Raw genomic sequence first — 26,714 nt, forward strand, 5'->3', positions numbered from 1 at the left:
AGTGAGGACTATAGAGGAGCCGTTTGGTTGGGGGAGATCATTTCTGCAGGTAGATGGGCTTACTTTGGCAAAGAGAAGGGCCCCTTCTGTATGTGAGAGAGGGGTGAAGGAGGAGAATGTGGCAGAAAGCATCTGAATGATAGGAGGTAGGGACTAGGGGAGCAGAGGAGGCTCTGGGAGAATGGCCTCAATTGTTTCAGTTAAATAAAGGCAAGGTTCACAGCTGAGGGGGTGGTGGAGGAGGAGGAGGAGGAGGAGGAGGAAGAGCCAAGAGAGTTTTGGAGAGGGAAGAGATAATGACTTGATGAGAGAGGTGTAAAAGGCGTGATTGCCTTCATGGAGTGAGGGCCCAGGTGTGATTATGTAACATAACTTTGTCATGGATCCAGCCAACATGACTTTGTGGTTTTTCCAGCTTTGTTCAGCCAAGTCTTATAACTGCTCTTCTCACATAAAGACCATGCTTTTTCTCAGACTTGGTTCTGGTCTTGGAGGTGTATTTCCACTGCATGTTATTGTATTAAGACTGACCCAGCCTCCCATCTGATAACTTGCAGCGTGTCTCACTACCAAGACCTTATGGGATAAACTAATTAGAAGATTCCCAGGATCCCTAGTTTGGCCTAAGAAGCTGCGATTCTCTGCTCACACAGCCTAGCTGCAGAGATCTAGCAGTTGCTTGATTTGCATTGAGAGCTCATTTCCTTATTAATGAGAAGCCATTTCCCATCTAGGCTCCTTTGGAAAGGAGGCAGCATTTGGCTTCCTGGGGGATCCATTGGGTCCCCGAAGAGATACAATCCATAAACATCAGTTTCTTCCTCCTCTTATGCTGTTTTTCATGTCTCCTCCTTCTTGTAATTATCACTTTTCTGTCTGGTTCATTTCAAATCACAGCGATAGAAATAAATAATGAGTCGGCTCAGAGGGGGCCGCATCCCCCTCCTTCTTGTCTTTTGTGTTCAAACAGCAGGCGCGTTCTCCATCACACACTGGCTGCTTTGATTCGCTTTTGGAGTGGATGGCCACCGAGGTGACGGAACCATCCCCTGGATTCTCCAGGCAGTGGGAAAGAGTGTAAGAGAGGCCGTGTGGATTGTCTAAGAAGGTTGTGGTGTTAAAGCTGTAGAAATCACCATTGCATAATGAAACTAGCCAACACTTTTGGGAGATAGAGGTTTCATGGTCATACCTTGCAGTGATAGAGCGCTTTCAGGTTTACAAGGGACTTTGTTCATGACCACTCAAGTGTGTTTTACCATCCCTTTATATAGGTGGTAAAACTCTCTGAAAGTCATTAAGTGACATGCTCATTGGCACAGGACTTTTAAGTAAAAGAGCTAGGGCATGAACCCAGCTTTTCTGATTCAAAATCCAGAGCTCTTTCTACTCAGATTTAACTTGTGGCCCACTATGGCCTATATATCTAGATTTTTTTTTTTTATTGCTGTACTTATGCCTAAGACAGCCTTTCCTCACCCTGCATTTGTGGGAAAGAGTCAGGACTCCAAACTGGGCCTTCTGAATGAGGTTGTCCCACCATGCTCCCTGTTCATTCTTTTTGGATGTTGGATTCTCTTGCTTAGAGACCTTACAAAGCCAGAAGGATGGCCTTCTGTTGACTCCTCCAGGTTCTTTTCTCCTTTTCTGCTTTTCTCCACCTTTTGTAATGCTTTCACATCCTGGAAGGCAGTGATGTAATCTCTTTATCTTGCTTCTCCTTGGAAAAAGACTCCTGCTTTTTTTTTTTTTTTTAGTTCCTCTTTTGGTGGCTGAGGCTGCTCTGCTGGAGTTTTGTATCCCATTTCTCCATGTCCTGAGACTTGTCCATGGAGACTCTGGGCCTTGCAGCAGGATCCCTAGCCCACTCGGTTGGTGCTTCTGATCTTTCAGACCGTCGCCATCTCCCTCGGCCCTGGCATTCCATCTGCTCGTCCCCATGGCTTTCGCTTCTCCCTGTGCCTCCTTCCTCCAGGGCTGAAGCTGTTGGGGAGCTGTATGTACCAGTCACCTGGGGTCCCAACGCTTCTCTTGTTCCTACTGAAATTCATCCTCTTTCCTTTTCCAAAACAGTCACATGTGTTCAATCTCCAGTGCACCCCGGTGTCTCTGAGCACTAGTCACGTCACTAAGGAAATCAGGTGACAAGTCTTATCCCCACGGCCCTGGAATGTATTCAGAGACTAACTTGAAAATGAAAATGGCCTCTTTCTCTGGTTGTCCACCCTGCCAGGCTGTGCCGGCCAACATGAGAGCTATGGCTGCACGGTCCCAAGAGAACGTTCTTCTCCAGGGCCTCTAGTGGATGCCTTTCACGGCTGGCCCAACGAGGGCAGAACAGCCGCAGTCACTGCAAGTCCTTATTCGCTCTGTGTTTTCTTTCATTTGTTTGGTTTTTAACTTTTAATTTAACAGACACCAAATAAGTGGAGCATTTCCTGGGTTGGGGGGAGAGCTAGAGCAGAGGGAACTGAGTGCAAGTGAAAGGGACGCTAGCTAAGGAGGGGTCTATCATTAATAATAAGATTTCACAGTGACACAGAGGGTCCCCTGCGAAGGGAACAGGATGGGGCCCAAGAGCAGGACAGACCCACGTGCCAGGGAAACGTTGTGAAATTTACTGACACGGGGCTACCTTTCTTTTAACCTTACAGGGAGTCTATGGCTTTAAGCAGCGTTTTATTTTAGCAAAGAATGATGCTTTCTGTAAAATACGTGGTCACATGTGTGTATCTGAAGTGTGCCTCGTTCCAGGAGTGGAGGGAAGTGGGGGATGCCAGGGATGTTTGGGGGGAGAGAGAGTCAGGGCCTCAGTCCATCATCTGACAAGTGAGGGGATTGGGCCAAACGGCCTCTAAGCTCCCCTTCCCTCCAACCAGAGGATCGTCCTTGGATACCACCCCAGTTCTGAGCTGGTGAACTTGTGTGATGAGCGGGGTGGTAGTGTCTGCACAGAAACAGGCAGGCTTGGGGTTCCCCAAGGACATCGATTGGCAGTAGATTGCCAAGAGAGGTCAGCACTGTGGCTCCCTGGATCCATGCTAGTCCTTTAAGCCCAGATCCCATTTCCTTCTCAGAGGGTACAGTTGTGTTCACAACCATGCAACTGGAGAGGCACAGTGGATATTGACCACTGGAGTTGGAGTCAGGAAGACTTGAGTTTGAATCCAGCATCAGACACTTATTCTGGCTTTATGACCCTGGACCCTAATAATACCACCTTCCTTGGGTTGCTTTGAGAATCAAATGAGATAATCAAAATGAGATAATATGAAAAGCCCTTCCGAAGCTTCAAGTGTGATTGAAGTGCTGGCCATTGCCCTCCTCCTCCTCCTCCTCCTCTTCCTCCTCCTCCGACTCCTTCTCCTCCTCGTCCTATTGTTTCAAATGTCTAGTAATTCCTTTTGCTTTTTCTACATCCCATTGCATGTATCTATAGCCTGTTGCTAATGGTCAGGACTCTGCATCTGCAGGGCCTTTTTCTGCTCTGTTTCCTCTTTGGAGGATTTCTCCCATGTTTGTTTGCTTTTTTCCCCTCCCAGTGAAGACTTCCTTCTCCCTGGCAGCCTGGTGCACGGACAAGCCCTTCCCTGACCTTTTCCTTTCCTTTTTGGAAGGCCAGCTTGTAGCTGGTGCTCACTTTGCTGTTGCTTGTCACTGGCAAAAACACCCCTAGCCCACATGCAGTTTACTGCGGTGTTCCCCTGGACCTCCAGACATTGGGGAAACAAGATGCTTGACACACTATTATTCTTGCTAGTGTCTCTTCTGGCTAATTCTCAGAGGAGAAAAATGAACAATCTACAAATTAACTTTGAAAGAAAAAACTGTAGGACCAGATGGATTCACAAATGAGTTCTATCAGACATTCAAAGAACAATTAACTGCAGCATTACATAAATTGTTTATAATAGCGAAAAAAAAAAAAAGGAAATCCTATCAAATTCCTTCTCACACAGGTATGGTCTTGATACATAAATCAGGAAAAATCCAAACAAAAAGAAAACTCTGCACCAATATCCCTACTGAACCTGGACACAGGCATATTAATGAAGAAGCTAAAGTACCATATCCAAAGATTATAGTCGTTGGCCAGATTGGATTTGTAATAGGAATTCAGGGTTGGTTTAATATTAGGAAAACAATAAACTTAATTAGCCATTTTAAAAACAAAATCTACAGAAATCATATGATTACATCAATAAATGCAGAAAAAAGCTTTTAACAAAATACAGTACTCATTTCTGTCAAAACACCAGAAAGCAGAGGAATAAATGAATCTTTCCATAAAATGATAAATGCTATATAGTGAAAACCAAAAACTACTCTTGTAACAGAGATAAATCGTTTCCAGTGAATCGGGGGCAAGATAAGATGCCTTTTGCTGCCACTTCTGTTTGACACAGTATTAGAAATGCTAGTGGTCGTGATGGGACAAGAAAAGGAAATGGCAGAGGTACAGAAGATCGCTTCTTTAGATGAGGTGACGGTGTGCTTAAAAAGCTCTGAAGAACCATCCAAAAACTAATTGACGTGGTAACAGCAACAAACTTGCAGGATACAAAATCCATATGTATATCATTATTATTTCTATTACATTCTAATAAAACGCAGCAGGAAGTGATAGAGAAAATCTTTTTAAAATCGCTACAGAATGTATAAAACACCTGGGAGATTCACATCCATGAACCCATCCATGAGCACGCACACATCTGTTTATAGGAATTTCCTTGTTCATTTGTTTTTAGTCACGTCCAATTCTTTTATGATTCATTTACAGTTTTCTTGGCAGAGATACTGGAGGGGTCTCCCATTTCCTTCTCCAGCTCATTTGACAGATAAGGAAACTGAGGCAGACAGGGTGAAGTCACTTGCCCAGGGTCACACAGCTAGTAAGTGTCTGAGGCCAGATTTGAGCTCAGGAAAAGGAGTCTTCCTGACTCCAGGCCGAGTGCTATGGCACCACCTAGCTGCCCCTTCGTTTAAATTAAGGAAAGGCTTTTTCACAGTTATCCACAAGTGCAATGGGCTGGCTTAGGCGGTAGTGTTTCTCTCCTCCCTGGAGACTTGCAAGCACATCCTTCCAGCGCATGTCTGCTTGTTGGGGATGGGGTGATGAGGGTCTGTTTTGGGGCGGTGGCAGGGAAAATTACACGGGTAGAGTGGACAGGACTTTGAAAAGGGGAAGGACTCATCCAAAGTAGATGGTCTTTGTTCTTGAAATTGGCCAGGAATGCTGCTCGACTTTCCCAAAGTAACTGCTATTTGTATGTCGTCTCCGGCGTGCCAGGCAGTGTGCAGAGTGCTTTCCAATTGTCCTCTCGCTTGATCCTCCCAGCAGCCCTCGCCCTGCTGAGAGGCAGAATGATAGAGGAGAAATTGTAGCCGATGTTTCTATGGCATTTCCTTAGTTTCTTCTGTTCAACTTGTGATGTTCCAAGGGCACCGTTTGGAGGGGAATTTTGGAGAAGAGCCAGGCATCTTGTGTGGCCTGTTACCTGGGACCCTCAGCAATCCCCTTCCTAGATTCTTTCTGGGAAACAAAGGCCTTGGAGACTTAGACCATAGTCTAAAATGAAAAGTGGACTTTGTGTGATGGTTTTCCTTTTTAACCTGTGGCTGGGGTGACAGAGACTTTGGAAAACTCGGTTTCTGCAGAACAATGAGAACTCTGCTCTGAGTGGACACGCTGGTAGGTAGATGATTTCAACATAGATGGAAAAACAAACAGTTGAGCATTCTTCAGTCCCATGCAGTTCAGACCATGTCAGTGTTTCCAGAGTACGCCCAGAATGGTAAAAGTTGGCTTCCAGCTGAGCCTTCACTAAGAAGGGGCCAGTCCCAAAAAGGATTTATTTATTTATTTTGGCCCATGACATTTCACAATGATAATGAGTACAAGGCACCCCCAGTTGTCTGGTTTGGGGGGTGAGCCCATATGTATTTGCTTTTGCACCTGGAAACTCCAGTTTGTTTTGTTAAGGCTGGGATTTGGAAGTTGGGGGCTGGGGGAGCCAGAATAACAAACAAAAATATAAAATATTGAATGTTGAAAAATGTTTAGCTTGCTACTTTTTCATGAGGATTTTTAATACTCCTGGTACAACGCCTACATGTGTCTTTACTGGAGAGATGTGGTTTCAGTTTCTTGGGTGAATGTGCATTTTATAAGTGTTTTTTTTTAAAAAGGAAATTAAACATTAAAGGAATTTAAGTACTTTACTCTTTATATAATATAACTAAGAAAAGCCAGGAACTTCAGGGTTGGTTTTTTAAAATTTAATAAATATAATCCATTTTCCACCATTTTGTTTATTATGGCTGGGCCTTTTAAAAGTTAGAGTTTATTTTGATTTTGTTGTATTTCAGCAGATGTGCACAATAAATTAACCTATCTCTTTTCTCCACTGGGGCCTGGGGCACTATTAAATAACATCGAGTTCTAGGGCATTTTGACATGCAAATGATTTAGCTTTATTCAGCCTGTGCTGTCCTCTGGGTTGTCGTATGACAGTTAGTAAATGAGTCACGTGAAACAGGCAAAGCACATTGGGTTGAAGGCTGGATTTCAGAGCGAAAATTCAGGCAAATGTAAGACTCATTCTTTTGGCCCTCAGTTTCCTCACCTGTAAAATGAAGAGCCTTTTATTTCAGTCATTGACCTACTGTCTGTTCCATGTCAGGATCATGTTGTGTGTGTAGAACAGGCAGAGTGGCAGGCTGGGTCCATCACTTAAATCATGGCTGAGCCATCCCGACTCTGAGAACCCAGTTTCCTTGCAGCAAATAGGAATTACCAGTTTTGAACTCCCTGGTGCACCAGGATATTATGAGGAAAGTATTTCCTGATTAACCAATAGACAGAGCATTTGTTTAGCTCTGGTGATATGCCAGACATTGTACTAAGTGCTTGGGAATATGCATGCAGAAAAGAAAGCTGGCCCTGCCCTCAAGAAACTTACTTCTAACTGGGAGACACAGTGCATTGTATAAAGTTCAGCTGCAGGTGACCAGAAAGGCCAGGACGTTCTAAGGGCTTAGAGGGGTGGAGCAGCTGGCAAGGCCCTGGGATCCTGGGGGCATCGAGGCAACCCTGAAGCAATAGAGTTGTTGACTCCCATCTTATCCAGTTGGTATAAACAGTCAGGTACCTTGGTTGGGCTCTGGAGACAAAAGGAAGGCAAGGGGGAGGGCGCCCCTGGGAGTAGTGGAACTTTCTCTCTCCCCCCTTTCCTTATGGCGCTGGCCTAGAGAGTACACTGCTGTATCCAGGCCTCATGCTAGAGGAGGGACAATACAAAAATGATGCTATGATGACAACGTGCTCCATGCCTTACCGGGACAAAAATTTCGAAAACTCTTAGAGCCTGTGATTATTTCTGCATAATGTGTCAACAGAATTTTATTTCTATAATGGATGGAAAATGTTTCCTAATAAATAAAGGGCCAGACTCATTGTCAGGAGGACCTGGCCTTTCATGCCTCTGTAATCATGGGAAAGTTCCTCAATCTCCTGATTTCCTGAATCTTTAAGAACTTTATCCTGAGGTGCAGCTTGATTGGATGCTGGAAATCCTTGACTCATTGATGTATTCTGGCTATCTAGGAAATGAGAACGCTGACGCACAGAGCGCACCCCCGGGAAACCTCCCCAAGCCTCCAGACCCGAGACTTTGCCCCGACAGTTTGCTGCAAAGATCTGCCAAGGTAACAAGCTGTCCCCCTCTGGCAGGAGGCCTCGTCCTTCTATTCTGGGCTGCTGGCATCCCCTGGGGGTCTGGTGTTCAGGCAGGGCTACTGCCCCATGTGACCAGCAGGCTGGAGCCCTTGGAGCCACCTCCCTGGCTCAGGGAGGCAAATAGCATTGCCTTTCTCTGTGATGTCAGTGAAGGAGAATGTGATGAATATTGTCTGGTGTGTGTCCCATAGTATGCTAGCCCACTAGCTCCCATTTGAATGGAAGCTCCTTGAGGGCAGGGCCTGGCTCTGTTCCTGTGTGTCCCCAGCACCTAGATCAGTGCTTGTTCAGGGAATGTGGTTTTAGCCTCTATCTTATGCAACAGAAAGCATGTTGTGGTTTAAAAAAAAAAAAGATGCCCTTATTAAGGAAAACAAGTCAAAATGCTGGCAGTGACTATAAGGAAGCCTGAAAATCTGAGAGGGGACCATTGATGGGGGGCTGTAACTGAGCACGTATCTCATCGTAATGTGCTGGGTTCCTTTCTCCTGAAACCTATGAAGATACTTCCATGTAATGCAGATTTTTTGTGTGTGCTTAAATGGGGATTCCACAGGCACATAGAACTTCTAAATACTAGTCTGTGGGCTCATCGGAGAAGAAAAATTGCCTGACTCAGGGACTGGTCCTAGAGACTATTTTCTGCCTCCCCCTGACTTCTCTTGGTGTGATGCAAAGTTAATTCTAGTTTTTTTTTTTTTTTTTTATCATTTCAGGTGGTTTATATCCTGGAGAAGAAGCATTCTCGGGCAGCCACTGGATTCATCAAGCTCCTGGCTGATAAGAACAGTGAGCTGTTCAGGAAATGTGCCTTGTTTTCACCCTCTGATCACCGAGTCCCTAGAGTTTATGTGCCCCTCACTGACTGCCCTGTGGACTTTGTGACGCGGCCCAATGACTATGCCCGAACACTCTTTGTCTGCAGGATTGTGGCCTGGGAGGAGCACAGCCACTTTGCAGTGGGGTAGGTGGTCATGTATGTGCTTAGGGGACCTGGGGACCCACCCCGTGGAGGGGAGGGGCTTCATTTGTTTATTGTATAGCCAGAGGACTTGGCTTATTTGGATTCTAAGTACAACTTATATTTTAAGTGGGTAGAGGGAGACACTGTTGTTCCTGTTATCTACCTGAATGTACCTGTTGTGGTGTCATTTTGCTCTGGACCCTACAAAGGATGCAAATGATCTTCTTTTGCAAGGAAGGGAAACCCATTCTGGCCTCGACACTCAGTCAGTTCATAGTTCGCATTTCTAGATAGATGTATATTAAAATAAACTGCTTTACCCTGCACTTAGACGAAGCCCTTGGTGTGTTACCAGGTGGTCCGAGGCATGGTGAACATCGGGGCATTCCCAAGGGGATATTACTTTGCCTTGAATTAAAGCGTGGTGGTATTTGGAATATCTTGCTTTTTTTTTTTAAAAGAATGAATCTTCAAAGTTTTGGCCGAAGTGTGGCATCCTTTTGTAGATTTATAACAGGTCAGACTTGGGAGGGGGCATGGAGGCGATTTCGGCCAGCCTCTTCATTCACAGATGAGCAAGCTGAGGTATGGAGAGGTGCATTCGAGGGCTTGCATTTGTTTGAATTCTTGGGCTACCATTTTGAGAAATGGATGGATGAATGAATGGAAAAGCATTTATTAAACACATGCTGTGTGCCAAGCCCTGTGCTGAGCACTGGGTACATAATAGAAAAAGATGGCCCAGGCCTTGCTTTTGCTGAGCTTTCACTCCATTGGAGAAGACATCAAGTCCTATAAAAATGAATTCAGATGGTGGAATGGCCCAGACACTCTCAGGACGAGGCAGCAGGGCAGGCTGAAGGCCTTGCAGGCCTTCACTTTCCCAACCAGTGAGTGGGAGAATGTGGCTCACAGCAAGATGGCTAAATAATAGATCACAGTAACCTTAGTGAGGCTCCAGTGGCTTTGGTTTAAACATCTGTCAGTTATATCAAGTTTAAAAGGCAGAAGGACAAAAATATAAGTTGTTACTAATTGTTGAAGTCAATGGTTTTGTGAGTATTTCACAAAAGGAAAAAATATCATAGCAAATAAATACCTTTATCTTACATGGGAGCTGGTGACTTAGTTTCCCTTGCTTGCAGTTGCAGGGCCAGTGAAATATTTCTACATTACTTTTAATTGCCTTATGAAGAGAGAGGAAGAAAATGTGCTATTGTACATAGGAGCCATTTTTGCATGGCACATTGAAGCGGCGGATGGAACGCTGAGCTCTCATCAAGCCAGCCTCCGAGCCGCAGTAGCTGGGAGACCCTGGCCCAGTCACTGTCTGCTGTCTTGGTCTGTTCTCTCAGTCAAATTGGACACAATAATTGCACCTGCCTGTCAGGGTTGTTGTGAGGATCAAGTGAGATTATCCTTGTCAAGCGCTGAGCACAGTTCCTGGCACATAGTAGGTGCTGCAGACGTGCTAACTGCTCTGAGCTGTTCCAGAGAAGCTGAGGGACTTGGCTGTGGTGACCCAATTCTTAAGTGTGGGGTGAGGGCCTCTGCTCACCCCAGTGTCAGGGATTTTTGACCTTGGCTCAGCAGGCCAACTCTCCTAAATTCAGCAGCCTCTGCTTTCACCTTTGCAGTCACCATTTGCGCCCTGGTTGTGAGGGCCGGGTATGGAACTGGAGCTCCCTCTGAGCCCTTGTCAGTTAGCGTGTGTGCGTGGGTTGGCTGGGTGTCTGGATGGGTAGAATAGGCCTCTTGGCTGACCTCAGGGACTTTGCTGAGTTCTCCCAGAGCCAGCTGCAGGTCACCACTGGGGGGTCCAGCTCTTGGGAGCTGGGCAGGATGCATGGGCACCTTTGCTGCCCTCCAAGTGTCCCAAGGCCAAGTCCAGCTGCTCAGGCCCACCTTCCCTCTAAATGGGCTTGCTCAGGGCAGTCCCTTTCTTGCCTGCTACTGGCCTTCTGATTTCTCCAGACGTCCCTGGAGCACTGGGCGTGGCAAAGAGAAAGGAAATGTGTTGAGCTGGGCTGGGGGCAGCTCTGGAGGCAGGGGAGGTGCAGGCTTCTCTCTTATCTGCTCTTTTTGACAGGTCCCATTGTGCATCCCTGATGTAGCTGTTTCCAAAGGGTCTGCAGGGCCAGGGTGTGGTCAGGAAGCCTTCCCAGGGTGCCTGGATGGGAAAGCTTGAAAGGCTCCCTGAGTTCTTGGGTGGGAAACCTTCTTGGATTGGAGTTTGAAGTAGATAATGGGGGTGGGGGAGAGGGTGATGGAAAAAGAACGTGGGCTTTGCTTTTTATCCTTATCTACTGAGAAAGGAAAATTCTAAGTGCAAGGGAATGGAAGTTTGCCTTTTTCTAATAAAATTCTGTTTCTCTGGGTAGGGAAGTTTAAAAATCTCTCTTGAGAAAGAAACTTCCTTCCAAGCATTCATGAAAATCATACTGCCTGAAGGGAGTTGTGAGAGTCCAGTGACTTTTGTGATGAATTTCCAGGGCAGCTTTTTTTCTTCCAAGATCAGCTGCCCAGCCCTGGGGGATCCCTTGGGGCCTGTTACTCCCTCCAGTGGCCACCCCCCCCCCCCCCCCCCCCCCCCCCCCCCCCCGTCGTGCTGTGTCCTGGGGGTGTTTGGGGGTCCTGACCGTGGGGCCTTCCTCATTTTGCTTTGCTAGTTTTTGATGGTGGAAGTAGTGGCAGAAAGAAGAAGGAACATGGCTAGAGCACATGTGTACATGCGTGTTTAGGCATGCTTGTCCTGCCAGTAAGTTCTCTTGGGTGATGCTGGCTTTCTGCACCATCACCTGTGCTCTCTACTCTATATTCCTGTTCCTTCCTTAATGTCCTGTCTCCTGAAATATTCACATGCTACCTTTATGGTACTCTGGTTGCCTCATGCATCCATGCATAAGCAGAGCCAGACTAAGTGTGCACTCCTGTCTGCAGCGTCTGGGTGTATGTGTGCGCCTGTGTGTGTGTGATATGGTGGAAGAAACTTGGCATAAATGCACATAGTTCTAAATTTTAATTTTTCTAATGGATGAAAACCATCTTCTTTCCCTCCTATCCCCCTCCATTGAAATCTAATCCTTTTTTTATTGCAAAAGAAAGAAAACAAAACCCTTGTAACAAGTATATGTAGTGAAGAAAAAAAGCATTGCATTGTCCATGTTTAAAAAAAGAAAAGGTCTCCCTCTGAGCCTTGAGTCCAGTGTCTCTTGGCAAGAGATGGGGGAATATGTTTGAGAGCGGGTGCTCTGGGTTTATGTTTGGGCATTGCTTTGATCAGAGTTCTTCACAAGTATTTCTTCTGAATTATTTCAGTCTTGTTACTATGCTCCTGGTTCTGCTGCCTTCCTTTTGCATAAGTTCAGACAAGTCTTCCCATGTTTCTCTGAAACCATGTCCCATCCTTTCTTACGTCACGGCAGTATTCCGTTACCTTCAGGCGCCAGAACTGGCAGCTGATGGGCAGTTAGTGTCCGTTCTTTAGTCCTACAAAAAGAGCTCCTGTGAATATTTTTATGCCTATTTTGCACCTTTTCATCTCTCTGTGGCACTTAGGTGTATGGCTGTGGTCAGCTGTATTTCATGTGTCCATGAGACAGTAAGACGAGGTGCACGTGTTTTGAAGCACTTTCCTCGTGTATACCCCAGTGCTTTCTCCGGTAGAGATAATGGCAGTTAAGAGTAGTGGTTGTGATGGACAGTCAGTTGACCCAGCGTAAGAAAGAAGGAGAATCATGCCCCTGGCTAGTTTAGTTTGCCCTGAGATGAGCAGTCTCCCCATTTTCCATGTTGGAGTCACTACCTCAGCCCTTGTGCCATGCTAGGACATGTTCTTGCTTGAATGTTGCCTGTAGCATGTGTTCTCATCTGCAGGGGGAGAAGGCCTTCTTTTCTCATGTCTGTGACCATGGCCTTGCTCTGAATCAAGGGGAGACCAAAGCTGGAGCTTGTCTTCTGGCTTAGATTCCCCATGACCAGTGAATGCAAAGTCGCCATCCTCCTGGCCCATGCCAGGCACTCAGGCGGGCCTCTCCCTCGTTCCGCCCAAGGGAGCTTCCTTCTACTAAGCATACTGTCTATTTCAGTGCATCAGCTTGAGTGGGTAGAGAGCGTGTCCTATTTATCTTTGGCGGGCCGTGTAAACCTTGGGGAGAAGAAGGAGGTCCCTGAGGGGAGGAGGCTTTTCATTGCCGCTGGGTTTCACCGTTTTGTTCTCCATTGTGGGCATAGTGGGATGACAGTGTCACCGACTAAATGTGAATTCAGCAGTTGGATCAATTGGAAAAGTGTCGGGCCTGGGGAGGGGGCTCCTGGAGAATGACTTCTCACTGCCCCCTGGTGGCCAATGAGAGCTTGAACCTGTTGGAGACCAAGCTCTCCCTGAACAAGGCGGATCGCGGGGTGGGCACTGTCATTTCTGTATCGGACTCTCGTCTTCACCTCTGCTGGCACAGTCCTTGTTTCTAGTTCCCGCTTCTAACATAGTACAGTAACAGGCACAGACTTTTAGAGCTGCAGCAGAGACCCTTGGTTCAGTCCAGACAGAATATGGGGAAGGAAGGCCAAGGAAGATAGAAAGAGCTTTCTGGGGGGCTGTCAGGGAGGTGGCAGATTAGGAAGGGCTCTGAGTGGCATTTGATCCTGGAGCTGAGGTGGAGCCTTTGGAAGTGAATGAAGTAGAGGGCCACATGGAGGGACTTGTACTTCAGGAGGATCATTTGGAAAGCTGAGTGAAGGATACCTTGGAGCGCAGAGGGGCCTGAGGCTGACTGACTCTGTGAGCCACCTTTGCCAGCTTGGCGCTAATGCCATGCCACGTCATTTGACAGTAATGCTTAATTATGTCATGCTTCATCTAACCCCGAGTTCTTCATCTGAACTTGTTTTTCAAAATTACTTTGGTCATTGTCTTTCAATAGAATTGATTTCCATTGTAATAAAAACCTTCTGAGAAGGGATCCATAGGCTTCACCAGTCTGCCCAAGGGCCACAACAGAACAAAGGCCAAGAAACCCTGATCTAGACCTATTTTTGCTTGCAAGGACAATATACGACTATTTCATTTGGTGTGGTGGCTATTCTGTTTTCCATGAATAGGACAGTACTTATTTTCAACAGTTTGAACTCAGCAGACATTTAGTTAAAATGTGCGTCTCCACGTACAAAGCAGCCCAAAGAGGATTGCACCAGAAGGCTTGTCTAGCTTGCTTCTCCCTCCAAGCTTACATCAAACTTAGCATGTTATTTTTAAAGTTGTCCTTGCTTTGTCTGGGTTTCCCAGGGTCTTCTCTTCTGTTGTCTTCTGTGCATATTCTGGTGTATTGAATGCTGATGATGAGCAGTAGCTCTAATAATCTTGCCACAAGTATCTCTTCTAGGGGAAACAAATTCTTTCCAAGAAGAGTCTGAGAGAGGAGGAAGGAAGGCCGGACCCTTTATTTTTCCAAAACAAACAAACCAACAAACAAAAAAAATGCAAATCTAAGCACCATTCTTTCTTCTTTTTCTTCTCAAGATAGAGCCTGGCCCTGGTGACTTTACTCTTTGGGATGGGTTAAGGTGGGAGGTTGATATATAGCCCCCTGGGGGCTTCCTCTTCTTTTTTCACTTGGCTGTCCCCTCTACTGTGTCACAGACATCTGTAACTTATGGAATAGGCCTGAAAAGTTAGCTTGTCATCCCTTATCAGCTATAAAGAAGTGGGCCTGAGTGAGTGGACTGGGAAGGCCTTTTCCAAGTGAGACCAACAGCCATTCCCATGGTCAGGTAACAAATCAGGGAGATATTTGGAGAATATTTGTATTTGTAGAAATATTAAAATACTTGATAATCTTATGAGGAGGAAAACTTTCTTTGTCGTAAGTTTTTTGTTTCTATTTTATTCAGTTAAATACTACTGGGGATGTGTGGGCTTGCTGCTCATTGTAGAATGAGAGGTTATCATCTGGGTAATTGGATCATAGTGGCCTAACTTTTCCAGGCTGTTTCTGGAAGGAACAATGTGCCCTTTTCTCCCCGTCTTGAGTTCCTTGGAGACCTGCCTGGATGAAGTGCATCGCAGGGAAAGGGCCATTAAGCCAGCCCAGTAAACGGCAGCCCTTACGGTACAGAAAGTTAACAGATCTTCAGGGATGGGCTGTTGGGGCTCAGAGGAGTGACTGCTTTGTCCTTGCCCCTCTCCCCATTAGCACCGGGCATGCAGATTGTGTAGAGCAAACATCTCCAGAGTACAAGGCATTGGTGTTCTAGGCTGTTGCTGATGATGAAGCAAGTGCCGTGATCCAGATGGGAGATTTCCATCTGTTTCATGGATTCTAAGTCTGAGGGTTCAGGTCTTAGTCTGCAAGTTCTTTTGGATGATCAGCCACAGAGCACCCAAAGGAAAGCATATGGGAGCCTTGAAAGATGCTTTCTCATTCCTCAGACATTTGGTCCATTTTTTCTTCTACTTCCCCTCTGAGAGACGATGCTCTGTTAACATTCCGTGCTTCTCTCTGCTCCGAAGCAGAAAGGCCTGGGGACAGTATGGAAACTGGTGATATTGACCTTTAGCCCATGCAAAGGAAAGCTTTGTTTAGAAGAAGCCCAGTAGGTTTAAAGCGAAACCTAACTGGGCTGCAAGAAGCATTTTTTCAATGTGGCAGATACAAGCCTGTGAAGGAGCTTGTTGATGGGTTGTAGTGCTATTCTGATGGCTTGTGCAGAGCCTGGGGGCCAAGCCCCAGTCCCATAGGACTCTCTAGTTCCATATGCAGTCACTGCTCCCATGCTGACCTGCTAGATTTCTCTCCCCTCTGCCTTGGCGGACATCAGATCTATCTCCAGTGAAAGTCTGGAGCACATTTATTTAAACAGAAAATGTTCTCTGGAACCTTGTAAAATAAAGTTAATTACTGTTAATAGGAGCTTTGACTTCTCGATCAAAGCTGGAAACCATAACCAAAATATCCTTTTGTCCTTATGAGCCATGTTGTAGTTTCAGCAAACCTAGCCAGATTCCTTTGACTCAGAATCGAATCTGAGAGGAAAGCTCGCCAGATCGTGAGCCCCTAGCAGACCAAGGCAGATCCCTTTCTGCTCTTTCTTCCTTCCTCTGGCCCTAAAGCCCCAGGTTCCCTGTTGTGAATGGCAGATTAGCTACTGCTTCTGCCTTGCCCTGTCTGCTTAGCACCCTGGCCCCTGGTGGTACCAAAGTCACCCCGTACTCTGAAGCCCAGGGAACACTTGCCTGCCTGACTGAACGACATTGCCTCTTACAGTTTTTCTTTCCTCTCCATCTCCTATCCTAATCCTAGGAAACTCCCACATACATATTCCTGCCCATTCCAATACCCTGACTCCCCAGTTTTTCAGTGTACTCTGTTCTCACATAGAAATGGTCATAGCCTTCACCTCACTACTGGCAACACTGCTCTGTTCATGAACTCGGAAATTTCTTTATCAGATCAGTCTTTTATTATTCTACCGTTCTTTATACCTGATGACCCTGTCCCTGTTCTTTGTCCCTGTTCTGACCTATATTCTCCTCTCCTCCTAGTTTTTCCTAGGCCATCCCTCCCCAACTGCTGCATTCTCTTGTCTTCTTTATCTTAACCTCTTGGCCATTGAGCTCAATTCTCCACTCTCCTCCCTGTTAGAATGATTGCTCCTCCTCTTAACCCCGATCCCAGGTTGATTTTCACCATCTATTCACATGCTGCTAGATGGATCTGGTGGAGATCATGAAATCATGCTGATTGAGTCCACTACAAACTTAACTGATCTCAGATGGGAACTCACTGTGGCAGCAAAGCAAACATCCTGTTCCTCCATAATGGATTTGCTAGCCCAAATAGTGGAACAGGCTCACTTTCCACAGCAGGCACTTGAAGCCTTCTCGGCCCTCCACCACCCATTGCGATTATCCCCTTCCCTGTCAACTGGGGACCTTGACTTATGGTTCACTGAAGAAAATAAAGACCTTTCACCTCCTGGATACCAGGCCTACATCACTGATAGCCTATTAGATATTTCATACAGGATGTGTCCATGGGGGCTGTCAAACAAAACTCATTGCTCCCATTCTGGCCCCCCCACCCCCCAAAGCCCAGCCCTCTCTCAGTCTTCCTTCTCACTGTTAAGGGTCTCACCACCTACCAGCTCACCCACCTTGTCTCATCTCTCATTTGCTTTCTGGATGCCAGATTGGGTCATTTCTTCTTCACAATAGCTCTCGTATGCTTCCCTTTCTCTCCATTCATCCAATCATGAATTTAGTTCAGGCCTCCCGAAACAGCCTCCTGATGATTTCCCTGTTTCCTTCCTCCTCATCCCAGTCCATCCTTCATTTAGCTGCCAATGAGATTTTTTAAAAGTAGCTCTGACTATGCCGGACCACTCCTTAGTGAGGTACAGCAGCCTCCCATTTCCTCTTGAATCAAATAAAAAGTTTTCTTTTTGGCATTTAAAAGCCTTCACAACCTGGCTTTCTACCCTTCCAAGACTAACCACTTGACTTCTCTACAAACATTTGATAGTCCATCTACACTAACTTATTTGCACACTACCCTCCATCTAAATTCTTAGGCCCCTCATCTTCAGTTTTCCCTGGTTTCCTTTAGGACTTAGCTCCAAGTCCGCTCTCTGCAGGTCTCAGCCCAACCAGTTGGTACTACCTTTCCCTTTCTATCTACTCCATATCTCTCTTGTATGTAACTAGTCATTTACATGTTGTTTCCTCCATTTTTTTTCTTTTCTTTTTTTCCCTAATCATCTTTGGAAATAGACCAAGTAGTGGTATTGCTGGGTCAGAGGGTATAGGTATATTTTAGTCACTCTTTGGGCATAATTCCAGATTGTGCTCCAGAATGGTTGGATCAGTTCACAATTCCACCAGCAATGCATTAGTGCCCCAGTTTTTCCACATCTTCTCCAACATTTGTCACTTTCTTCTTCCATCATTTTAGCCAGTCTGGTAGGTGTAAAATGATGTGTTTTAATCTGTATTTCTCTAATCAACTATGAGGGCATTTTTTTTTAATATGACTATAAATGGTTTTGATTTCTTCATTGGAAACTGCCTGTTCATATCCTTTGACCATTTATCAATTGGGGAATGACTCATATTCTTATACATCTGACAAAGTTCTTTATATATTTTAGATATGAGACCCTCATCTGATAAACTATCTGTAGAACTCCCCCTCCCCAATTTTCTGCTTTCCTTCTAATCTTAGCTATATTTGCTTTATTTGTACAAAAACCTTTCAATATAATTGAAATTATTCATTTTACACCTAGTTTTGCTCTCTGTCTCTTATTTATTCCTAATATTTTCACCTATCAGTAAGTCTGATAAGTAATGTGATCCATATTCTAGCTTTCTTCTAGAATCTCTTACATCTAGGTCATGTATCCATTTTGCCTTTCCCTTGGTAAACGCTGTCCATGCCCACTTTCTGCTACACTGTTTTCCATTTTTCTCAGCAATTTTTACAAAATAATGAATTCTTATCCAAAAATTGTAGGTCTTTATATTTGTTAAATACAAGGTTATTATGTTGATTTGAGGCTATCCCACTGCTCTGCCTTGCTGTTTCTTAGCCAGTACCAGACAGTTTGGATGATGACTGCCTTCTAATATAGTTTAAGATCTGGTACTGCTGAAGTCCTTCCTTTACACCTTTTTTTCATTATTTCCTTTGATATTCTTGACTTTTTGTTTTTCCAAATGAATTTTGTTATTTTTTTTCTAACTCAGTAAAAAAATTTTTTGGCATTTTAATTGAGATTGCATTGAATATATAAATTAATTTGAGTAAAATACCTCTGTTAATTTTCAGTTTTTATTTTTTAATTCGGTTTTATTTTCAGTTCCAAAGTCTCTCCCTCCAAACTCCTCCCCATTAAGATAGTAAGAAAAACAAAATCTGTTACAAATGCGTGTAGTCAAGTAAAACAAATTCTTGCATTAGTAATGCCAAAAAAAGCTTTAATCTGTACTCTTAATTAACTTTGTCCTTTTATTAATTTCATACCCTTAATTTAATCAGTTCTCTTAACTGGAGGTGGATAACATACTTCTTCATGAGTCAGTCGGTCCTTTTGAGTAGTGATGGCTCATCGTGTTGATCAGAGTTCTAAGTGTTTCAAAGCTGTTCACAATTTTGCTGTTACTGTATAAATCTTTCTCTTACTTCTTCCGCTCACTTCAATTTGCATATGTTCATATGAGTCTTCCCAGGTTTTTTGAAACCATCCCCTTCATCGTTTCTTATAGCACAATAACATTCCATCACATTCACGTGCCATAGCTTGTTCAGACATTCCTTAATGACTGGACATCCTCTCAGTTTCCAGTTCTTTGCCACCGCAAAAGGAGTTGCTACAAATATTTTTGCAAATACCAGAGTCCTTGTGCTCTTTCTTTGATTTCTTTGGAGTTAGACCTAATAGCAGTTGTGCTAGGTCAGAAGATATGTACTATTTGATCACTTTTGAGGCATCGTTTCAAATCGCTTTCCAGAGTGGCTGGACCAGCTCACCCCTCTCCCAACAGTGTGTTAGTATGTTTGTTTTCCCACATCCCATCCAGCATTTGTAATTTTCCTCTTTTGTCAACTTCGCCAATTTGATGGGTATGAAATGGCATTTCAGAATCATTTTAATGTGGGTTAGGGATTTAGAGTATTTTTCCATATGGTTATTGGTTGACAGCTTGGAGGCGAGAGAGTATTCCAGACTTGGGGGACTAGGGACTTACGTAATATGTATGTGACAGATGGAAGCTACTATCAGAGGGGAAGGCACTAGCAACTGTGGAGGCCCAGGAAAGCCTCATGCAGGAGGTGGGATTTGAGCTGAGTCTAAAGGGAGCCAGAGAAACTAAGAGGAGATGTGAATGGATCGGAGTCTAAGGGTCAGTCATTGTGAAGGAACAGAGCTAGCAGATGGTCCAACAAGCTTAGCCAGTATAGCTGGATTACAGAGTTCATGTAGGGGTGTAAAACATTCAGTCAACATTTATTTAGCACCTGCTAGAATTAAGAGGGGTTGGGGAAGGTTTCTTGTAGAAAGTAGGATTTTGGTTGGGACTTAAAAGCAGCCAGAGAGGTCAGGTCAGTAGTTGGTGTGGAGGAGGGAGAATGTTCCAGGCCTGAGGGAGGGGCAGGCAGAGAGATGCAGGGTCTTGTTAGTGGAACAGCCAGGAGGCTGGGGTCACTGGATTGAAGAGTATGTATCAGGGAGTAGGGTGTAAGAATACTGGAAAGGTAGAAGGGGGCTAAGTTATGAAGGGCTTTGAATGCCCACAGAGCATTTTGTATTTAATCTTGGAAGCCATAGGGAGCCACTGGAGTTTGGGTGAGAGTGGGGGCTGACATGGTTAGGCCTATGCTTTAGGAAATCACTTTAGTAGCTGAGTGGAGGATGGACTGGAGTGAGCAGAGACTTGAGACAGCCAGGACACCCCCCCCCCCCAATAATCCAGCTGTGAGGTTATGAGGGCCTGCACCTGGGTGGGGCATTGTCAGAGGAGAGATGGAGTCAGATTTGAGAGAAGCTGTAGAAGTGAAATTACAGGCCTTGGCATTGGATTGGACATGGGAGTGGGGTGCAGTGAGAGAGAGTGAGGAGTCCTGGGTGACCGATAGGTTGTGAGCCTGAGGGACTAGGAGGATGGGGGTACCCTCAATAGTAAAAGGGAAGGTAACATGAGGGCAGAGTTTTGGGAGAACATAACTCTTGTTTTGGACGTCTTTGGACATCCGGTTCTAGGTGTCTGAAAGGCAGCTGGCAATGGGAGATTGGAGGTCAGCAGAGAAGTGGGGGCAGGAAGGGCAGACTGGAGAATCGCCAGCCTAGTGATGGTCATTAAAGCCAAGGGGAGCTGATGAGAGTCCAGGTGAAGTAGCTCCAAGGGAGAGGAGCAGGGGGCCCCAGCCGAGCCGAGGCACCCTCCTTCTTCTCAGCTTGTCTTTGTCCTATTTTTCTAGTCTTTTAACCAGTTACTTCCCTCAGTGCATTCTCTGCTCTGGCCTCACTGGCCCATTTCCTCTCTCTGCCCCCTCTCTTGCCTCTGCACTAGTTGATCTGCCAGGCCTGGCTGTTCTCCTTTACTTCTGAGTCTTTGAATCCCTGGCTGCACCTCCTCAGGGAGTTTATTCTTGTGCCCCACAGCTACCAGTGCCACCCCCTCCCACAAGGCTGCCATCTATCTACTCTCATTTTTCATACACCCATCATTTCCTTCATTTCCTCTGCTGTTTCTGATGAGTTTTATAGACTGTGAGAGCCCCCTTGAACTCCCCTTGTATCTTCCCACTAGATGAGGCATTTGCCTGAGACCATTAGCCTTCCATTATTGCTAGGCCCAAATCTCTAGGCTAGGTTATTCTTTTTTTTTTTTTAATTTTTTATTTTTGGAGGGGGAAGGCAGGGCAATTAGGGTTAAGTGACTTGCCCAAGGTCACACAGCTAGTAAGTGTGTCAAGTGTCTGAGGCAGGATTTGAACTCAGGTCCTCCTGACTCCAGAGTCTATGTTCTACTCACTGCCATCTAGCTGCCCCTAGGCTAGGCTATTCTTAGTCTAGCCCTCCATTGTCTGGCTAGTTTCCACCCTTGATCCTGTCAAAGGGTCTATGCCCAAATATGTTACCCTTAAACTAGCCTAGCCCTACGTTTTCCGTTATCTCCAGGTAACCTTCTGCTACTTCCCACTATTAATCCCATTCTCTTGGTTCCTGGAGTCTGACCTCATCCCAGTCCCATCAAACTCCTCCTTAGACTGCTCCTCAAGACCTTCCCTAAACCCCTCCTCCCATCACCCCAGGACCACCCTAGATCCCTGCCACAATCTTTGTGTATATAAGTTCCATCTTGCCTCCATGAAGGTGCTCAGATTCCATCTATCTCCGATAGAATCTGGCCGGCTTGTGAAAACTAGTGTCACAAAGGGTGAGATTTCTTAAGACAACCCAATATGGCCAATCCATGATAAACTTCGTTTCCCTTTGGCTGTGAGAAGGCTTGAGTTGAATTCATTTGGCAGGACCGGCGTGTTGGTATTTTGGGATTGTGACCACCTCTAAAAAGACATATAGTTCTCTGACCTCTGTTTGAATGTCAGCTTCTTGAGGCCCGGGACTGTTGGATTTTTTGGTGTCCCCAGGGCTTAGTATAGTTCTTGGCACATAGTAAGTGCTTAATCAATGCTTATTGACTTTTTGATTGATTTGACAAGCAGAGTGGTATCTGGAAAGAATATCGGCTCAAGGAATTAAGCGAGGTTGGATCCCAGGTCTGCTTCTGACGACCTCGGTGACCTTTCTGGGTCTCACGTTCATGATAGGGAAGTTAGATGGCTGCTGAGTGCCCTGAACCCTGCCCTCTGTGATAAAGACTTAGGAGTCAGAGCAGCTGTTTCTACTCTGCCCCAACTCTAGTCAGTTATCCCAGAGACCCATTTAAAAACAATATGGCTATGGGTGAAGAACCCAAAGATAACCACACAGCCTTCTGTTTGACTGTAACATGTACCCCGAAGGGAGTATTTGATACGTTTTGTGTGATAAAAAATGCCTCTGTGGCCTAATGTTCCAGCGGTTAGTGCTTTCATCTTGGAGGCTCTTGTGGAGACTTTTAGTTGTCTTTGTCAGCTTAGACCAGAATAACCCTGATTTTCATTATAATCTGTATTATAAAGGGGAGAAATAAACTCTTCAGATAGCTTAGATTTTGGACTGGGTAGAATGAACAAAAATGGGGCATCTTTGGACTGTTTTCAGATTTCTCTTAATTTGTAGGATTTTTAAAAAAATCTCTAATGTTTTTTATCCTAAAACAGGGCTGTCAAATGTGGCCTACTGGCCTCAAGAGGCCCTCAGTGTCATTTATGCAGCCAGCCTACAAGCAAAGAAATTTACATAAATGCTTTAGTAAATGAAGCTAAGCTACCACAGAGCTCTCACTAAAATGGCAAATCAAAACATATTGTCTATTGTTTCAATAAAAACCTAAGGTTGGACAGTCCTGTCCTAAATGTATGACATACTATTTTGGTGGGTCATGTGCTCACAGACTAACGCAGAGTACTGTGGCAGGAACTGAGTCAGATCTACACCTTGGATGAGATGTAGCGGTGCCCCCCCCCCCCCCCCCTTTCATCCTGCTTAGAGAGGTCTGTGACATTGGGATGGGGCCGGCAGTGACAGCAGAGGCAGCTGCCATTTGGAGAGCTCTTACCCCCTAGAAATGGGAAGCGGATAGGATCTGGTAGGGAGAAGGGGACACCCTCAGGGCATCTAGGAGAGGCTGCTTGAATTTGCAAGGATAGAGAAAACCCTGCCTAGTACATGAGGCTCTGTAGGTCTCTAGGGAAGGTTGGTGAGCTGTCTATATTTTTCATGTGCTCTGCGGTGAGTTCTGTTTGTTTTCTTTGACCTGTAAATAGTGGCTTACTGGTAAATGTTTAACAACCACCTCTTTGGAATTAAAGCTTAGTCTTTAATTAATTTTCCCTATCACTTTTCAAAATCTAGAGTAGTCAATCAACAAATCACCTCACCTTGGATTTGTAGTGTTTGTTGATTCTCAGGTGTAAATAAATGATCAGACTGAAAATTTAACAACTTGGTGTTACAAGTCAGTCCAAGCTGGCTCTGTCTGTAAATAACCCAGGTCTTTCCTGGCATGTGAAGCCCCCAATATAAAGGTTAAAATAACCACATCCTTCTATTTTATATCTTAGTAAATTATTAAAACCAGGTTTAAGTCCTCTTGTAGTTGAGTGAATGGTCTTCTTTGCTACCCTGTGCTGGTACTAATGGTTATATTCTCAAAAGAAAGTTTTTCCCCTTGGAAAGAAGGAATCGTGCATTTATTAAGTGCCTGCTGTGTGCTAGAAGGACTAGCACCTCTGGTGTGAGCCCTTTTCAAAACTGCTCATCCATCTTTGGTGGGCACCTGGTACTCAGCTCTCACCTGTGGCTCCAACAACTATAGCATGCACAGCAGCCACACTCTGGTAAAACTGTGTCTGCAGACAGGCTAAACCAGGTTGAAGGTAACCCAGCAGACCATAAACATGTCAGTGAATTATGGGGACATCTACCCCACCCATATGAAGGCTTCTCCTAGTGGAATGGGCAGGCGACAACAGTTTGTTCCAAGGACCATGAAGGTGGCTGAAGAAGGTGCTGTGGAGTGCCTAGAGCTTGGTTAGACATTGAAGACACCAAGGTCATCCATTGCATCCCAGGGCATCAACAGTCATCTTGATTTTTGTCTTGCCACTGGACTTTGATGACTTTGGAAGAGAGAATGAGGCTAACAACTTTGTGTAGCCCTGCCTCACTTAAATCTGATTCACATGTGTAGAGATATCACCTTATGACATCATTTGTCCTCTTTGAAAAACGAAGGACAAACAATAAACTAGGGACCCCTGTACTGGCACTGGGCACAGGACCAGGTTACTGTTTGACAACTTCATTGTTCATTACCTAGTTTCAGGTTGTGGTGCTGGCATGGAGAGGAGCATTTAAGGACACAAGGGAGCACAGGACTTTCCTGGTTAATACCAGAATGTAGACCAGAAGAGCAGTGACTACATCTCTCTCTTGATCATATGAAGTACTGAAAACTTGACAGACTCCCAGAACTAGTTCTGAAAATAGCAGTGCAAGAAAGCCTGACTTTTGGGCTAGTCTCTGTGTACTTTTCTGCCCCCCCCCCCAAACAGAGCTCAGTTCCCTGCCCCCCCATAAGCAGAGCTTATTTCTAACATAAAGATCAGAGTCAAGAAATAGTCTGTAAAAATGAGCAAATAACAAAAAACCTGACCATAAAAAGCTGCTATGGTGACAGGGAAGCTCAAGATATGAACAGTGTGAAAATATCTATAAGCAAAGCCTCAGAATAAAATATGGATTCTTGGAAGAGCTAAAGAAAGAGATTTTTTAAAAAAAGAAAAAAGATTTTAAAAATCAAGAGTGGTAGAGCAAAATCTGAGAAAAGAAATGAGTAATGCGAGAAAATTATGAAAAGAGAATGAATAACTTGGTAAAAGAGGCTGAGAAAAGAACTCCTTAAAAGACATGACTAATTTTGTGGCACAAGAAAGGTTGTTTTTGGCAGCAACATAATGTATGGATTGAATGGGGGAGAAAGTGAGGATGGGAAGACTTAGAAGGTTATTGCCATAGTCTATGGTCATGGTAAGGAGGGCCTGTTTTAAAGTGGTGGCAGTGGAAGCAGAGAGCATGAGCCAAATGGAGGCATTGTGAGGACTTGGTAGAGTTTGGTGGCCAGTGTGGGAGAGGTGAGGTAGGTGAGGTGAGGTAGAAGAAAGTATCCAAGATCACCTCCACCAATGGGACTTAAGGCACCAGACTTATGAGGTTAGAAGGAAGAGCAAATTGAGTTATGAGGTTAGAAGGAAAAGCAAATTGAAGGGGAAAGAGAAAGAACTTCATTTTAAACACTTGGTTGAGCTTGAAGTGCTGATGAAATATAGAGATGAAGCTGTGAAGGCAGTTGAGGATTCTGGGTGGACCTCAGAAGAGGGACTGGTACCTGAAATATTTATAGAGGGAATTATCATCATAGGGAGGGTCTTTGAAATCAGGGGAATGGATGAGATTGCCAAGGGAGAGAGTGAAGAGAGAAAGAGAAGATGACCCTTAAGGAATACTCACATTATAGAGATTGGAAGGAGAGAAGCCAGCCATAGAGCTTTGTGAAGGGAGAGATCAGGAGAGTCTGATGTTTCTGAAGTCACAGGAGAAGAGGATCCCGTTGGAGGGAGGAAGGATCACTTCTGATCAACAGCAGGCTGTTTTCCTGCCATCTACCTCTTCCTTCAGCTGCCTGGCACCCTCACCAAAGATCCAGCCCTGGAGGAATTTCTGCCTCAGCATCCCACACTCCTGGCCTGTGACTGCCTCTCCCAGAACGTTATTTCAGGAATGGCCATGGTTTACTTCTCTCCCTCCTCTCTGGCCACCTCTACTATAGCTTTCTCTTCAGGGAATGGGAACAAGGGTCAAGGAGGCTCCTAACTCATTAGTAGGAACATCTCTCTTACTCTGTGACCAGAGGGAAGAGGATGCTGTGAGAGAAGTTCTGAAAAATGGAAAAGGAAAGGGGGTGGTGGTGTTTAAATGAACTCAGAGCAGGTGAGATGTGTCTTCTCAGGGAAGTAGGAGGCTAGGTCATCTGCATGTTGTGAGAGATGAGAGAAGAAAAGTCCCATCTCAGTTGACCTAGAGTGCCTGAGCCAGATCTGCTGCTGTGGGTGTTCTGGGGTCAGGTCAGAACAGTCTATTCTCAGATGTTAGGGGGAATCATGGCAGAGTCTGCCCAAGGAAATGTTACCTTGTCTAGCTATCTTAGGAAGTTTGGGAGCTAATGATCATAAATCATGTTCCCATAAAACAGGTTTACAAAGCAATTCCTCCCAACAATCCTGTGAGCTAGGTAATGTGAATGTTATAATCCCCGCTTCACAAACCAAAAGGAAGTTCTTGGAGTTTTGGTGACTGTAAGTTATAGCATTAGTGTCCAAGCTGAGATTCCAAAGCTGAACTCTCCTGAGTCCCAAGTGTGGTGCTCTCCCCACAGTGCTGCACTGTGGAGGCTGATGAGCCCCCTTTGGCTTCCTGACCCTTCCTTTGGTTATTTGAGTCCTCCTTTCCTGGGCCCAGGAAAAGACTACTCCTCATTTGATGTCTAGGCTTCAAGAGAGGAAGGAAAGAGAGATGAGGGTCAGAGGCACCTTTGGGGACTCAGGATGGCAGTCATGGTTGGGTAGAATGTTGAACTAGACCGCACCAAATCAGCTGTAGACATTTCTGAGTAGGCTCAGCCAGAAGGAAACCTTGAGCCAAGGGCAGACATTCCTAGTGTAGTTCAGGGAAGGAGGGACTTCCTTTTGGAGCTGAATCTGGAAGGGGGGGGGAGGGGGTTGTGGCTGAGGGCATGACTCCTGAGAAACCAGGTAGATGTAGTTGGAACCCTGGCCTCCCAAAATG

General features: G+C 45.2%; 1 protein-coding gene across 1 annotated transcript in view; it reads left to right on the forward strand.

The window, feature by feature from the left end:
- Positions 1-26,714, forward strand: part of DIS3L2 (DIS3 like 3'-5' exoribonuclease 2) — a 341,276-nt gene that overhangs the window by 108,487 nt on the left and 206,075 nt on the right. The window contains exons 7-8 of the mRNA XM_036767849.1: positions 7,607-7,707; positions 8,455-8,702. Of these exons, the coding sequence (XP_036623744.1) occupies positions 7,607-7,707; positions 8,455-8,702 (349 nt within the window). The remainder of the gene's footprint in view (positions 1-7,606; positions 7,708-8,454; positions 8,703-26,714) is intronic.

Source organism: Trichosurus vulpecula, chromosome 7 (assembly GCF_011100635.1).
Source record: "Trichosurus vulpecula isolate mTriVul1 chromosome 7, mTriVul1.pri, whole genome shotgun sequence".
In the NCBI taxonomy this organism is placed as follows: domain Eukaryota; kingdom Metazoa; phylum Chordata; class Mammalia; order Diprotodontia; family Phalangeridae; genus Trichosurus; species Trichosurus vulpecula.